Source organism: Wyeomyia smithii, chromosome 3 (assembly GCF_029784165.1).
Source record: "Wyeomyia smithii strain HCP4-BCI-WySm-NY-G18 chromosome 3, ASM2978416v1, whole genome shotgun sequence".
Lineage (NCBI taxonomy): Eukaryota > Metazoa > Arthropoda > Insecta > Diptera > Culicidae > Wyeomyia > Wyeomyia smithii.
This window is the reverse complement of record NC_073696.1, coordinates 269152473-269169238: the sequence shown is the minus strand read 5'-3', so window position 1 is coordinate 269169238 and position 16766 is coordinate 269152473. Positions and strand designations below refer to the sequence as shown.

General features: G+C 39.2%; 1 protein-coding gene and 1 non-coding gene across 9 annotated transcripts in view; one reads left to right on the top strand and one right to left on the bottom strand.

The window, feature by feature from the left end:
- Positions 1-16710, top strand: part of LOC129732510 (myotubularin-related protein 3) — a 73978-nt gene extending 57268 nt beyond the window's left edge. For 7 of the 8 annotated variants that reach the window (XM_055693449.1, XM_055693451.1, XM_055693454.1 and 4 more), the window contains 13 exons: positions 610-733; positions 823-1012; positions 1070-1870; positions 1931-2312; positions 2374-2774; positions 2846-3414; positions 8564-8997; positions 9059-9585; positions 13878-14064; positions 14150-14254; positions 14558-14914; positions 15440-15763; positions 15821-16710. In XM_055693449.1, the coding sequence (XP_055549424.1) occupies positions 613-733; positions 823-1012; positions 1070-1870; positions 1931-2312; positions 2374-2774; positions 2846-3414; positions 8564-8997; positions 9059-9585; positions 13878-14064; positions 14150-14254; positions 14558-14914; positions 15440-15763; positions 15821-16171 (4749 nt within the window). In that variant the 5' untranslated portion in view covers positions 610-612 and the 3' untranslated portion in view covers positions 16172-16710. The remainder of the gene's footprint in view (positions 1-609; positions 734-822; positions 1013-1069; positions 1871-1930; positions 2313-2373; positions 2775-2845; positions 3415-8563; positions 8998-9058; positions 9586-13877; positions 14065-14149; positions 14255-14557; positions 14915-15439; positions 15764-15820) is intronic. The other variant, XM_055693455.1, reaches the window with a different exon arrangement.
- Positions 15055-15127, bottom strand: Trnam-cau (transfer RNA methionine (anticodon CAU)). Its single transcript has one exon. It is a non-coding gene; the product is annotated as a tRNA-Met (tRNA).
- Positions 16711-16766: the final 56 nt, after the last annotated feature.

The following is a 16766-nucleotide window of genomic DNA, read 5'->3' as shown; positions in this document are numbered from 1 at the left end:
CTCGTTACAAAGTAGTGCCCTATCGCATAGCTAATTACACTTGATCCTTGATTTATTATTTTTAAAACATACTCTCTCTCCCGGACCTCCACAATACCGGTCTCAGTCTAAGCACCATAATACGATGTTCGTTCTTTATCGCGAACTTCATGGATCGTTGGATGCAGCGGCGAAAACTTTCCACACGTTCCACATCTGGGCGCCGCCGGCATGTTTACTAAATAAATCCCTCGACAGTAGCCGCCCCAGACGACGATGGTCCACATCAACAATAACCGATTAGTACCGGTACTGATAATCGCTAATCAATAGAAGCCCTAACAGCTGTGCGTCTGTTTGTGCGTTTGTGGTCCGATTGCTTTCTTTGCATTGACGTAATCGAACCGAGAAATGGGTGCAATCGTGGACCACTTGAGATGGTTCCACTTAATTGATTTTCTTATCATCGCATCCCCCCGGCAACTGCTCGAATGCACTCTCAGGATGGTTATAATAGCTCTCATTGCATCCAACACCCACCAGAGGAGTGACTTAACATGTGTTTAAGTGTGCATTACATAGTTCAATGATCTGATCTAGGTTCTTTTCTTTCCACAACCTTGTTTACAGAACATGGAAGGCTCGGGCGATGGGTCACCTCAATCATCGATGTGTATGGTGAAGGCGGCCGAGCTCTTCCCGAAGCCCGTACTCGAGAAGGAAGAGGAGAAGTTAACCGTACGCTTCGCCGAATGTAAGTACTTTTTTTTCTTTCTTTCTACCTTTCCCTGCTTTTGAATGATTTCCTAAATTTCCCAATATTTATCATGTAAATAAAAACAGTGGCCGGCGAATCCGTAAAATATCTCGGTCAAACCGACGACGGTGTTCTAGCACTGTCCAACTACAGATTGTTCTTGCTAAAAAACTCGACCGGAGCGGAAACTTCCGTTCCTCTAGGTTTGATCGAGTCCACTCAGGTGCGGGACCTCTTTCACCTGATCATCAACTGCAAGGACGCTAGTACAGTAAAGTGAGTTAAGCTCTGTCTCTACGGTGCTCTGATCATAACATTTCCCTTCCCCCCTAGATGCTCTTTCCTCACATCGGAACAGTGCGCCGAATGGCAACGGCGGATCTCGCTCTCGATCGGTGTCCCCGAAACGTTGGAGTCACTGTTTGCCTTTCCATTCCACGCGTGGGCTTCGGAATCGCCGACGCTCAACCAGGATAACGAATGGTACGGCCGGTTGCAGCGCGTTGGCAACTACGACGATGATTTCCGGAAAGAGGTCGAACGGTTACAGTTCGATCTGCAGGGAGCTTGGCGGATTAGTCATGCCAACGCAGAATTCAAACTCTGTCCTTCATACCCGAGACTGCTACTCGTGCCAGCTTGCATATCGGACGACACACTGCAGAATGTCGCCAGCTTTCGGAGCTCACGTCGAATTCCGGCCGTCGTCTGGAGGCACGACCGTACGGGAGCAGTGATTGCCCGCTGCAGCCAGCCGGAAGTCGGTTGGCTTGGATGGAGAAACTCAAAAGACGAGCAACTGCTGAAAGCTCTCTCGGATGCCTGTGCATTTGATCGTGGGACGCAGAGCTCCCGGACACGACATAATTCAACCGCATCGAACGAAAGCAGTCCACCAAGCCCCGAGGGAAGCCACGAGGAAGTGGAAATGGATGAACCCAAGAAAATACTAATCGTTGATGCACGATCGTACACGTCAGCCGTTACAAATCGTGCCCGTGGAGGAGGCTGCGAATGCGCCGAATACTATCCGAGTGCAGAAATACAGTTTATGAGTCTGGGAAATATCCACGTAATCCGCAAGAGTTTCCACGCCCTGCGGCAGCTCTGCTCATCTCAGTCTGATATACCAAAGTAAATCTAACTTATCACTTATAATTACTCTTCTCGTACTAATAACGTTCCAATTTTCAGCTGGTTAAGTTTATTGGAGCGAACAATGTGGCTTCAGCATATGTCTGGTTTGCTGGCCGCTTCGATGGTTGTCTGTCACGCTATCGAACGGAGCGGGCGGCCCGTGCTGGTACACTGTTCCGACGGATGGGATCGTACGCCGCAAATTGTGGCCACGGCACAGCTCTGTCTCGATCCGTACTACCGTACGATCGAAGGATTCCGTGTACTAGTGGAACGCGAGTGGCTTAGCTTTGGGCACAAGTTTGCCGATCGCTGCGGGCACGGACCGGGATCCGATGAAACGAACGAGCGATGCCCGGTGTTCCTGCAGTGGTTGGATTGTGTGCATCAAATTCACCAACAGTTTCCATGTAGCTTCGAGTTCGACATGGGTTACCTGGTAGGTTCCTTTCTGTCTTTTTTTTTAATTCCAACTAATCGATTATTTCCCAATCCCTCAGATTAAACTGGCACAGCATTCCCACTCTTGCCTGTTCGGTTCGTTCCTGTGCAACACCGTCAAAGAGCGGCTGGAGAACAGCGTGCCCGATCGTACCTTTTCTGTGTGGCCCTTCATCTCCGGGCCAATGTACAAGAATCACCTTTACGTGCCGAACCGGGAACGTGTTCTGTGGCCTGCGCATAGCGTACGAGACTTGAGACTGTGGACTGAGGTCTATCTGGGTAGCTGGGGTGGAAATCAAAGCTCTGCCGACTATCCGGCCAACGGTGATGGCGTTTCCGGCCAGGAGCTGAACGGATCAATGACAAAAACACGTTCCTACGGCGATCTTATGACCGGAATAAACGCTGGTGGCTTGACCAGGAGATCGAGCGATCCCAACATGACGGTCGATTCTAGGTACTGCTGATCAATCGAGAACGTATAATTTTAAAACTCCTCTTAACAATTCCTTTCTTTTCTTTTCACAGCATTCTCGCTGGTTCGCTGAATCTATCCGCGGAGAACTCCATCGACTCGAACATGTCGTCAGACCGGGAAATCTCGCCGGACCTGATCGACCATCACACCAGCTCGCTAGCGATGATACAACACACTACCCAGAAACTACAAAGTCTAACTCAGGAGCTCAACCAGTCCGACGAGGAGCTGGAGAATAACATCAAAAACACAAAACGGGGAGCGATCGGGGAGCAGCAGCAAAGTTCGCCGATCGCCAACGAAATTATTACATCTAGTCTCTTTGTTAATGGAAATAGTGATAGTTACAACTTTAAGCCAATTGTTCCTGAACAGCCCACAGCGCTAGCCACTGCCGTGGTTCCTCAGTCGAGTACTCCACCGCCGCCGGCGATTCAACGGCATCATCTGGTGGACGAGATCGACGAAAACACGTCACGGATCGTCAAGATCGAGAGCTACCTGGGCGACGTGGTCGACGGGCGACCGAACGCAGCTCGTATTGCAAAGCCCATCCCCGCTACTGACGCGATCGGTGGCTTCGGGTCGACTGATATGATGGAGAGTGTAGACTTGAGCGGTAATTTGGACAGCGTTTTTAAGTTTATAAAGCATTTTCTGCGAAGGCACATCTAGCCGCCAGAAGATGGATAGCGGAACGGTTTTTTTTTAAACGTGTCGCGGAAATGCGCTCCCAAAACAGTGTGTTGCAAGCACAAAGGGAAGACATTCTCTTCCTGCTTGGCGCAGATATGCGGAGCAAAAACACGATGATGACTTTTTGACCCCACAGCACTCGCGAGGAACAGTTCCCGCGAGTTTTTAGGTTGATAAGAAACTGTCTGCAGAGCGTGCGGTACTGCTGTGTCTTAAGGGGGAAAATGCGCAAATGGCTGGTTTATTTATAATCCAGTCAGTGCGGATAGATTCAATTCCTGCTTATCAGTAGAAAACAAAGAAAAGGCTTCCATTTTAAGCGGCTTACCGAATATTCTAGGCATAAGGGAAATTATACTGTCGAGTACAATTTTTAACTACCATTGGTTATGCAATGTTGGCTCAGTGGTGCATTCTGTGTGATGCAACTGATAATTTTGTTTGTTTTTGTGTGTGTAATTGGCAAGTACGATCTGATCCGTGAGCTGTAATTTTACGAGCGGTAATAAAATGTAAACCGTGCCAGCTTTCGTCCAATCTGAAGTGAAAGAAAATACCTTTGCCATTCCGCTGGCTAGTGGAGCGATTTACTAATATTGATTCTTAACACGAGAACCACTCTAACATTATTTTCTTAGTTCCATATTCTAATCATAGTCTGATTTGTCTGGTTTTTAATCTAATTTAAAAAACATCGAAATCTCTTTTATCGATGGGGTAGAAGGAGACGCAAACATAAATTATGATAAAAAGGGAACGAATAGCACATGCATGTTATAGTTTTTATCTTTACAATATTTCAAAATCTTGGGCCCATCTTCTTTTTTCGTTTTTTTTTCGATTCGACTCTCAAGATTTTTCTCCTCCTGGATACTCTCTGGTATATAGGAATATTTTGGAGCATGGTGTCGTAACCTGAAGATGTTATTCTTTGGTTTGTTGATTGAAAAATTGTCAACAACGGCTGGTTAGAACTCCAGACGTGTGCTGTTAAACTTTTATCTTATTAACTGTGAATTAGTAACTCAAATAATTGAACAGAGTAGTCGGCTGCTTGCGAGAGGTCGCTGCTTCCGATGGCAGGTAGGCGGTCGATTTGAACGGTGGATTTCCGTTCTCGATTTCTGAACCAACCTTTTCAGGATGATAATGCCTTTCGTTCATCATTTCATGTCGAGTATGACGTATTGTAAATTATGCCATTAAAATCGTCTTATAACAAAAATTGCATTTGTATAGCTAGATTTAAGTTTGAGAGTAGATCAAAATTTCAGAAGTCCCATGCTATCGCTCTCTTGTGCTTTCTGGAGAAATAATTTAAAACTACATAAAACTAAGATTTTTCTGTCATCAGAATCATGGCTATTTATCAGACATTAGTTTTTGTTTTGATTACATAACGACCGCCTCGCTTTCTACCAGAGGATCTTACTTAATGAAACTTTTAGATATGATTGCTATCGTAATTGAGCTATTCCATGCAATATAGGAAAATTTTATTCTATTTTTTAACCGTCATTTATTATTCGGTTGAAACTTTGCACAGATACTCCTATGAGATGACATTTTGTGCGGTTGTTTTTTTTTTAATCTCGACTCATTTTTAAGAAGGGCTTATGTAAAAATGGTAACTATCGGAGATTACGAATATTTTCTAGAGCTAGAATGGTTTAGTTGATCGGTCACATCCACCTTCCACCGTCTTCGCAAAGTTTTTTGTATCTTCCTAAAAAAATACACCGTAAAAAAAAATTCTAAGGGAAGATTTCTTTTAAGAAAAAAAAAATTAAAAATTTATAGATTAATTATCTCAAATAGTTCATTATTTTCTAATTTATCAATAAAACTACCAAAGGTTAGCTAAACATTGATGGTTGTTTAATCAGAGAGAAATGAGAAAGAGAGAGAAAATTAAAATTTTCAATAAAAACTTTTGTTTTTATCTGATTCAAAAGGTTTGTTCGATTTATGTGATTTCCTCAGCAAAGTTGTAGATAATTTTTGTATCGTTCCATAAAAAATAAACACCGTTAAAAAATTCTTCTTGAAAAAAAGCTGAAAAATAACTATGAATTTAATGTTCAAAAAACTCACATTTACAAAGATCTAATTTTTCTCACAAATATTACACATTGTTAGTTAAACTTTGATGCTTATTCAAACATGAGGAAAAAACTGAAAAAGATATAATTTTCTTTAAAAAAATTTTTTTGTTTATAGTTTTTTGAAAGGACACAATCATTATCTACAACTTTGCTGAAGACATTAGGTTTCGGGATTGATACCTTCATGGTGCCTTCGTCAATGGTGCCTTCGACAAAGTTGTTTTTTTTATATAAAATGTGCTAAAACTTTACCCAGCAAAGTGGATATTTGTATGCAAAAATGAAAAAAAAAAAATTCGTTTCTTTCTTTTGGGTAGATTAATCACAACATTTCAACTTTCATAGAACAACTTTGCTGAAGACACTATGACTCCAAAACCAATTTTTTTGAGTAAAAAGTAATTAGTGTGAATTAGTGCATTATTTAAGTAGAGATCATCAATAACCAAAAAAAAATATGTGAGATAAAAAAAAACTTCGTTCGATGAAATTATTTGTTTTGCTATAGCAAACAATACTGTAGAACATTAAAAAAATGTGGAAAGTCACTACTTAAAGTTATATTGAAAAAACTGATTTTTAGTGGAAATCTGTAGAAAACTCCACATAAGTCCACTTAAATAGACAGATAGAAGTATGGTGTCTTTGGTGTCGACAAAGTTGTTTCTCATGAACCGTGCTACAACCTTACCGAACACGATGAATTTTTATATGCAAAAATGAAAAAAGTAAAATTCGCTTTTCACTGTTAAGATGATTAATCACAAAACTGTAACTTCTACAAAATGGAGAATAATTAATGAAACAACTTTACTAAAGGCACTGCGGCTCTAAAATCAAGTTTTTTGGGTTAAAATAATTTCGATCACGTTTTTGCAGCTTTGGAAACAGTGTGCACTGATTATATTTTTAACTCTTTGTTCAAGAAAAACTTTTTTTCTCGTGACGTATATTTTACTGGAACGAAAAAAATGCTATCCACAACTTTGCTGAAGACATCACAAAAACAAACAAATCATTTTGACTCAGATAAAAAATTTTATTTTTTTAAATTGTATTTTTCCACATCTCCATGATCAAACAACTATCAATGTTTAACTAACGAATTTGATAATTTCCATGAAAAAAATATAAAAATAAACTTGAGGTAATAAATTTTTATTTTGGTTTTTTTTTCGGTAACTTATTTCTCATCACGAAAAAAAAATTTCGCGGTGTAAATATATTTCGGAAGGGCGAAACTATTACTTACAACTTTGTCGAGGACGTCACACTAATCAAACAAAGCCCCTTCTCAAAAATAAGTCGTTACTAAATAAAAAAATTGTTGTCAAAAAATAACATCTCTAGCCCATAACCAAGCATCTATTGAAATCATTGTCCTGTGTTGTTGAAATTGTTTTTTTTTTTGTCGTATAAAAAAATTGCAATCAGTCAACATTTTTATAGCTAGATGCGAAGGTCTTTATTTATTTATTGAAACAAAAATCATGCCAAAACCATGAACATTGAACTGTTTATTAGACAATATTTTTTTGTTACATGACGACTGTGTAATGAAAAAATCTTCGTTTATATCAGAAATATATTACTTGATGAAGGTTTTGGAGATAGCTGCTATCGTTATTCACCCAATAAATGAACGAGTTTTTTCAGTAAACAGTCTTTTTGAAAAGAGCACATATTTTAATATTAGGTGAGGTTCAACAATAGTAACTTTAAACATTTGGCTATTGTAACTGTCCATCAATTTTGAATAATGGAGTCTCCATAACCAAAATTGTTTTTATTCAAATTTATATTGTGTGCTATTCGAGTTTCCCTATAATAAATATTATTAACCTATATAAGTCTTTTCTGCTTGCAGAAAAAAAGATATTCCAAGATTCGGTCTGTTTCGTACATATGCATGAAAATATTTATATACTCAATTGTTAATAAAAAATGCATAATAAGTACGACACTGGTGATTCGAGGACTTCATTTTCATTTTGCAGAATTTCAAGTTTCACGATACTGTGTCAAACTAATCAAAATCTCACAGAAGTCTAATCGATACATGGTCGCCATGTATACATACCTGGTAACGTCGGGATGTATGTTAAATTCAAGGGAAAATCTTGTAACTTGCAATCAGAAAGATTTAATTAAATCAGTTTTTCATCCTTGTAAGAATAATTTAAGATTTTATCCTTGTAGGAATAATTTTGTTTTGAAAATAACAATAATATTTATCGTACTTTTAACGAAATACCCTCAATTTTTATAGGTTAAAATAAAAACAAAAAAAAATCATTTGCTGTAAAGATTCAATTAACAATCGCATTAATGATGGATAATTTCAACGTAATTCAAACAACGGATATACGCGAATAAAAAACAAAAAATGACATCTACAATAGGAGATATTTAATATGACTTTCAATTTAGAATTGCTCTGCCCCAATCCAGACATTACTGGTTTGAAGACACTGATATATCATTATCAGATACAAAGTATCAGACTTAGGTTTTCAGTAAATAGCATACGAATAAAGATAACACCGTGTCAGTGTCATAAAATGCAACACGTTGCCTGTCATCTAATGCCTGCCCTAGCTTAAGATTTATTACCAAAACCTCGCATTAGACGAGTTATCACGTTAAAACACCAATCTCCAGTACCGCACGCCCCATGCAGTCGAATCTAATTGCGCTGTCGAATATAATCACTCTTCCTTGACTTGCATCCGCACCGCTGTTATCAAAACCCGAAATTAATGGACCGATTCGAATCTTCGTGGCGCCAATGTTTATATCACTCATATTACAGCCCCATTCTGGCTGTTGTTTGTAAACAAATCAGAGGAAAACCACCGGATTTGACAATCAAAGTCAAGGTCGTCGTCACTGACTTGTTTTGTACTGTATACTCATAATCTAGGTTTTCTTCCATTCCTAACTGCCTACGTTGTCTGTCATTCGCAGGAAAATCCCCTTCGCCACCGACGGTACCACCGTCGCCCCAGCATGCCGGGGCGAACCTGTGGCACGGTTCAGTCGAAACCAGTACCGACACGCTTGTCCCGCTGGATCAGTACCCATCACCGAAACGGATCACCATCAATCGGCTGGAAGCAAGTAGCTTAGAATCCGACGACTGCGAGGATGCTGCGGACACTAAAACCACTACCGCACTGGCTGAGAGCACTTCGCTAGAGGATAACATCGTCGATGGTATTCGCAAGCCAGAGGATAGTATTAGTTTAGATGTAGCTAATAGCAACGGTAAACATGACCACCACAAAGACTTGAACATTAGTAATGGGAGCGATTTTACGCCTAGTACTACTAGTGCTACTGCTGCCGCTCAGACTGATGATAGTAACGGATGTGATCTATTTAGTGATAGTAAGGATAGGGTAAGTTAGAAATCTATTTTCAATTATTGGCTTAATAACGATTTTTACTCTTTGTTTTTAGAAAAACTTCAATCATGGTATAACCAGGCAAGAAAATAATCAAAATTCTATACCAAAAGAGCATGTTGATAGTCGACTAAGAAATACCATCCCGGAGATACAAAACCGAGCAATCAATTCTTTACCCGCCGCTCAGCCGCTTGCTGCAGTGCATGGTACCGATGTGAAGAAACAAAAATACTCGAACCTGATGGACGAGAGTATCATCATTCAACCGCAATTTCAACAATTGGAAATCAACGGAAAGCATCTAACAGAAACTGGTCCTTCTTACCAGCAACAACATTGTGCTCCTTTTCCGTATCACCACCAGCAACAGCAGCAGCAGCAGCAGCATCAGCATCATAGTCAACTAAACCACAATGTAGTAGCAGCGGGAAGCTTACTGATTCAACCGCAGCAGCAGCAGCAACAACAACTGCAACAACATGTTGCTTTATCCCATTATCAACCGCAAAACCAACGACGGAGACGAAATTCATCAAACTCGAAAAACGACATGAGTCCCAATAAACCTACCAATGGAAGGTAAGCTGACTCCCAAACGTTCGGTCTAGTCTTTTACTGCTCTCGTTGCATTGCAATGTGTTGTAATGCTTGTTTGAAACCACAGTTATGGTTTCAAATTTTCGATTTCGAAACAAATTTTTATTTCATTTCGGGTCTGCTTTGAGTAATATTACTTTTGATTTGCTATCTCTGGTAGTATTCTTCCTATTGTTCTAGATAGTTGTACTTGACTCCAGGCTGCAGACAGGATCAAAAAAAACTGCTTGACCTTGCACCCGTTGTTTTCTGCTTTAGTGTTATCTCTGATAAGACCACCTTATGATAATCTTAACCTTCTAGTTCCCAGTGCCGCCTCTAGGCGGTCTTCAGGTGAACCTCTAAAAGGCTTCAATAAGAACTTAAAAAATGTTCATAAAGCTTCATAGTGATTTTCATAGTCTAGGTCATATCGGATACGGCTTTTATCAAGAAATTGTAACAGTTGACCCTGTTTACTACTCTTGAACCGCAGCGCAGTTAAATCTGTGCTAAAGATTTTTGGAGTTTAATTTGTGGTTAGTTCGTGTTTTTTATCTATTTTGGGCTAGAGGATTATGTTTTTGGCAATTCTCTAAGTGTGATTTGAGATCTTTTTTTGCTCCTCAGGGGCCATCCACATACCACGTGGACAGCTTGGGGGGAGGGGTGTAATGTCCATGGTCCTTACAAAAAAAAAAAAGAATTTATATGGACATTTGTCCACAGGGGGGTTAAAAACGTCAAAAATCTGTCCACGTGGTATGTGGATGGCCCCTTATGTAAAAGCGTTTTTTGATACTTCTGGTCTTAATTTTTGGTATTTTATCTTTTTGGCATGCTGAATTGTCATCTTTTTAACCACTAATTTGTCCATTTCTCTTGCTAAGGTTTTATTTTGGTTGGAATTTATGTACAGCAACATGAACTACTTTACTTCTGTTTTCCTTTGATTTTTCAGCTGGATCTTTTTCTGGATTCTTATTTAGCACTTTCTCTTAATTGGTTTTTAATGCATTCTATTTTTTTATCTGTTTGTCTGTTTATTATATTTTTTCCTTGTCAGTTATCTTTTTTCTCTGCGGTTTTCAATTTATTTTTAAGCTGATTTATTTTTGCTACCATGTCTTTCTTTTTTTGTCATTTTATTTTTGAGTGAACTGAAGACTGCCTAATGAATAATACTCGTCACACGGCGTATATCAATTGCGACTTCCTTTAGTGGATATGCCGTGAAAAGTAATTCTATTGAACGCTCTTCTAGATTTACCTATTCGGTTTCCAATTTTTGTTGTTCGGCCTGTTATTGATTTTTTTTTGTGTGCTTTTCATTTCTATTTTCATTTTCAAAAATTTTCATACTGTATTTTTGACATTTTTTAATATTTTTCCTTAGCCATTTACCTGTTTTTTTTTTTTGGTTTCATATCAACTTGATGCTTTTGAATGTTCTGTTCCCTTTTTTTGACATTTTGAAATTCAAGATGATGACTTCCGGTTTCTGGAAAATAGCCAAAACTTACCAAATACTAGCCTATATGAGTACCATCAGCCTGGGTGAGATTGTGCCAGTGGAGATGAGATTAAGCCATCCAACCCGAGATTTGTCAGCTATCCCTTCCGGGCCAGAAGACTTATTTCTTTTGGTGCAGTATTCGAGGAAACTTATTCAAGAAAGATTGGTATTGTGATCGTCATTTCACCCCTTACGGCTTACGGTATTTCCAGAATCAGGATGATGTCCAGAGACCTGAAACCGGCCCAGGATGCTTTTAATTTTGAATTTCTTGATTGGGAACTCCCTGTTCCTGGGGTACAACCCCAAATAGTCGAGTACCATCTAATTTGAGTATTTTCAGAACTAGGATTATGTTCTGAGGCCTATGATGTCATTTCTAGGCTATCACATTATTTCCAGAGAGTTACATTATGATAGTGATAAAAGTTAATGACATGAACATTTTAGTACAAAATAAACTATCGTAATCTTAGCTTCAATCATTCAAAGAATTATTGAAAGGAGAAGTTCTTATTTATGAAAATATTGTCCATTTGTCTAGTTTTTTCTAAGCACATAAATACTGCTCCATTTTTGACGCTATCAATGTATAACCCAATTTTTTGTTAATTCAAAAGAACGAAAATGTTGGTAAATCAAGCCCATACATTTCGAAAGTACAACCTTTTTTACTGTCCTCTCAGAATACTTTTTCTGTTATTGTTTTTTCGTGATACCTACCCGCGCTAGCAGACGATTAATCACATTGAGAAGGTATTGACAACAGAGCTTCACAAAAAAATAACGAAAAAGGTACTTCGTGTGTCGATTCGTCATTTTTTGGAGGATGTCTTTGAAATAGCAAATGTAGAAGACGAAGAAGCTGATTTTTTAAACAGACGTTCGTGTTAGCACTACACAAACAGCGCATTCCAGTAACTGCCTTAATTCACCGGAGACATTTTTCACCTGTTTTTTTTTATTTGCTTGTGACGAATGTCGTGTGACGGCTGTTATAAACTGCTCGGCACCTTACCGACAGCCTTCGTGCATAGAAAAGCAAACTCGGCAATAGAGCGGCTGTGTACTGAAGGATGTGTGTATCACATACCGAATGTTATATATAGCCATGCATACCATCGTCAACATGGGAATAAAGTGAACGGCAAAGATAAAACATTCGTGTATGGGGAACAAGAGTCTCTATTTCATAGTCTTTATTTTGCCAGTACCACTACATGTCATCACTTGGTACATTTTTCCCCCTGGCCAGGCCATGCTTCATTCATCAGAAAATGTGATAACTGGATACCGCGGTGTCAGAAGAATATAACAGGGAAGGTGGGATGCCTCATTCCAGCGTTTGCAGATATTTTTTGACTACGTCAGCGATACGTGACCAAGCGTTGTCGTGCAAAAGAATCACTTTGTCATGTCTTTTCTTATAACGTTATCGTTTTTTCTGCGTCCATAATTTTTTTATGTTAAAATTGCAATTTTCGAAACGTTAAGATCATTCGCCGCAGGTTCTAATTCACTTATGCAGTCTTCACCACGATTTTCAACAATCATCGAACGTGCCTCGGCTGCCGATTTTCTTAATTAAAATTTTTCGAACTAAAAAAGACCAATCGAGAATTGACAAGTGTGATGATATCACCTTTTTAGCTGACTGTCTATGCTGGAGCCAATGATAAAAAACGGTAGTTTTCAATTTGTACACTCGTTACTTCTTCGTCAACCTTGCGGTCGTAGCTTTGCACACAACCCTTCGTATATTTTTTGATGGTGGAGAGCTGCTCTACTAACAACTGTGTTTCAGCAACCTTTAACATTATTCTCGGATGACTTCTATCCAATCAAACATCACTCCTCTTCAGAGTTACGAATCATTGAAAAAGGAGAATTTAAAGGGAATTATTACTGACATTTACCGATAATATTTCGAGTGTATTTTCTTATTTATTGCAAGAAATACATTGACATAAGATAGGTTGTCGTATTTCTATGCTACCTTGCATGCGTGTCTCATACACAACTTTTTCTTTTTTCCAATTTCTCTTTCTAGCTCTCCTTATTTTCATTCATTTATCTCTTTGTTTTTCTGTTTATTAGCCTTGTTATATACTTAAATTTTTAACTGTTTTCCGGTTCCTCCATGTTTTTCCATATTATTAGAAGATAAAATTGAAATTTTGTTCTTGTGACTTTTTTTGTATCTCAAATTGGAAGTTTTTTTTTTATTTTCTTATTTTTCATTTTTACTGATTTACTGATTTCGGTCCGTCTGTTATTTTTAATCTTTGATTTTTTTTCTGACAATTTTCCTCCTCTTGTTATATTTTAAGCTTCGTCGTTTTTATATAACAATAAATTACTTTTTTTAGTTAAATCTATAATTTGGGTATAAGCTGTAGAAATTTGTAGTAATTTTTATGCTCCCATTAGCAAGTCCTCGAACAGGACTTGAAAAAACTACAGCGTCGTGGTTTTTAACTACTAGTAGTACCATAAAATTCTAAAACTGCGGTATTACCAAGTTTTCTATTACTAAGGCTAAAACTAAAGGGTTTGGATATCTGCAAAATATTTGGAATCAATTCTCTACCGCGAGTCTGCCTTTCTGAGAAGGCTAAAGATCTGTAGAGTTTCTCTTGCACTTCTAAAACGTTATCTAAGATCAATTTTATGACTTAACATCAAGTTGAATTTCTACGGTCAATTTCAGACAATTTGGATTCTAACTATTCCACATCTTTTCTAATATGATTCAATTTTCCGTTCTTTTTATCCACAGTATATCCCCAAGTGCCACAAATTCTCGCTTCTCGACGCCGGGCGCCCGCTCACTGCCACTGACGCCACCGAGCGTGCCGTTCTCGACCGAGCGTCCCCCTGTAGCTGCACTCTCCTGTCCGGATGGCCTTGCCCATGCCCTATCGGAGCAAAACTTACGACTACAGCAAATCGTCTACGAGCATAGGGTAATAGAGCCACAATCCAATAGAATCGATAGATTATCACCCCTTTGTCATCAATCGATAACACGATTCTTTTCTACCGTTGCAGCTCCGCGAAGAAGCACTCCAGCGAGAATTGTACGCAACCCGGCTGGCCCTGTTGAAGAAAACCTGCCACAACTGCAACAACCAGCAGTACGGTAACGATGATCCGGTATGTGAGAACACTTGCTAGAAACTGTTTAACAGTACTGTTGTATAATAGTTAACTCAACAACGATCAGACAACGAATCCTATTTAATCACGATTAGTACTAACCAAAGCTTCATCAATAAATCGAAACATGTTCCTTTCTAGTTTCTATCGCTTTTCTTATACTAACTCAAACTAGTTTATTCTTTCTCTTTCGGTTTTCTTTTCCTTTCTCCTTCTCTTCTCTTCCGCATCGTTTCGATCGATCCTCTGTTTTCCACACTCTATTATAATCAGTAGTTGTATTATCGTTATCACTACTAGGTGTACATTATCCGTGGTGGTTGTGACGAAGACTCTGAAAACACTACTGAACAGCTAGTTAGAATAGACACTTCCCGTAGCTGTCGTACTAACGATCCATCGTTAGCGACTTGGACAATGATGATGATGATGATGACGACAACGACGACGGTTACAGATGAATGTAGCAAGGAGTGTACCTCCCCGAACGAGGGTGATGGTATAAACGATCAGTTTCTAGCCCTTAGAGAGCGATGGGAAAGGTACAGGGTGCCAATTTCCCGTACCGAGAAAATTTGTACCACTATTCGTAAGCTACTAGCGAAAGCTAGAATGAAACGCAACAGACGTAGACGGTGTCAATTGTTGGATTCGTTGGTTAGTTGCGTTCCTACTTTGGATGCTTGATCCTGTGTTTGCTTATTGTTAAATATTAAATGAAAAAAAAAACAATTGTTAGGACTGTTTGGACACGCCTGTGACTAACCTTGGTTGAAATAGTGTTGCAAAAAAAGATATGCCCCGAGTGAGGATCGAACTCACGACCTTAAGATTATGAGACTTACGCGCTACCGACTGCGCTATCGAGGCCATATGCTTTGTGTGGGATTGTAGCACATGTGTTGTATCGGCTGCTATTTTTAGAACCTAACTTTCATTTTCGCATTGCATACAATAACACCACTCAATTAGAGGTAGAATCGCTTTTATTCGCCAGCAAATTGACACGGTGGAATATCAAAAACCTGTTAGCTGTTCAAGAATTTCAATCCAATTATTCTAAAGTTCTCTGTTTAACCTATACCTCTGCTTATATCACCTAACAGTATAATAAATCTAGCATGTAGACTAATACCGTTACATCGTCATTAACCCCCCACACGGTAAACCTTCTTCTTGCAGACATCCATGGTCGATTCAATAATAGAGAATGCTTCCAACTGCTCCTGGGAAGCGGTTGACGATCGCAGTGCACCCTCCTCGGGAGCTAATTCGTCCCAGCAGATTACCAGTAGCGTGCTGTGGGTACCGGATCATGCCGTTTCGCGATGCACCACCTGCCAGATCGAGTTTTGGCTGGGACGTCGAAAGCATCACTGTCGCTCGTGTGGGCAGATTTTTTGCGCTGACTGCTCCGAGTATTGGGCACCCCTGCCAGACGAGAAGCTGTTCCAGCCGGTGCGACTGTGTGGCCCCTGTTACCAGAATGTTAGCGGAAAAATGGCTGTAAGTTTTCGTTTAATATTGTTATGTTTCATGACTAATTTCCGTTTCGTTTTTTAGGGAAGCAACCAGCAATCGGCGATGAACGGTAGCGCGATTGTAAATAGTAGCAGCTTAAGCAGCCAGCATGGCAATTTCATGAACGGAAGTGTCCTAGTAGCTACCACCAAACAGCACAACGGTTCGTCAGCATCTACGCCCGCGGTTAGCCACGAGGCGAACAACAACAGTGTTGCAGCCGCACTGTTAACCACGATCAACAATAGCACGGCTGCGGCGAGCAGTCTGTCAAACAATTTAGAGAACTGTATGCACACTGCTCCCGCTACAATTACAAGCACGTCTTGCAGCGTTAGCGCCAATAGTAATTCCGATCGAGGGACATGCAAAGCTACCACAGCTACCAACTAGAAGCGCCGTACTGTTATCCCTCGTCCCATGTAAGAGTCCTGTTGTTTAATTTTACCTTCGAAACTATTTATGTATTATTTGTTCTGTAGTTTGTTTTTTATTGTTTCTACCTATTTTTGTCATCACACTAATTTCACTTTTATTTAAAACATTATTTTATCTTTAAATTTTTAAACGAGGGTTATCTGAGAGAATATTGATTGTCGTTAAAACATGGATGCAATGTATCATTCTCAGTTTCCACACATGCATAAAAGAAATACATATGAAGGTTAATTGTACTATTACAGATAGTGCTTTTCTGCAAAAAGAGGTATATAAAATGTTAAAAATGGTATAATATTGATATGAACGTCAGCAAAGCTAAATTACAGTGAACAGCAAAAAAAATGAATCGTATAGAAGCATACACACACACTAGATCAAAAACTATTAGGAAAAAAGCTATAGCAGCAACACACGATTGTATACAGGCAAAAAACATTATTAGTAATAAATAAATTCAATGAGTGAATACTTACCTGTACGAGGAAAAGCTATGCGTCGGGAAATTTTTTCACGTTCGAAACGGTCCGAAATCCGTTGATTCGCGAGG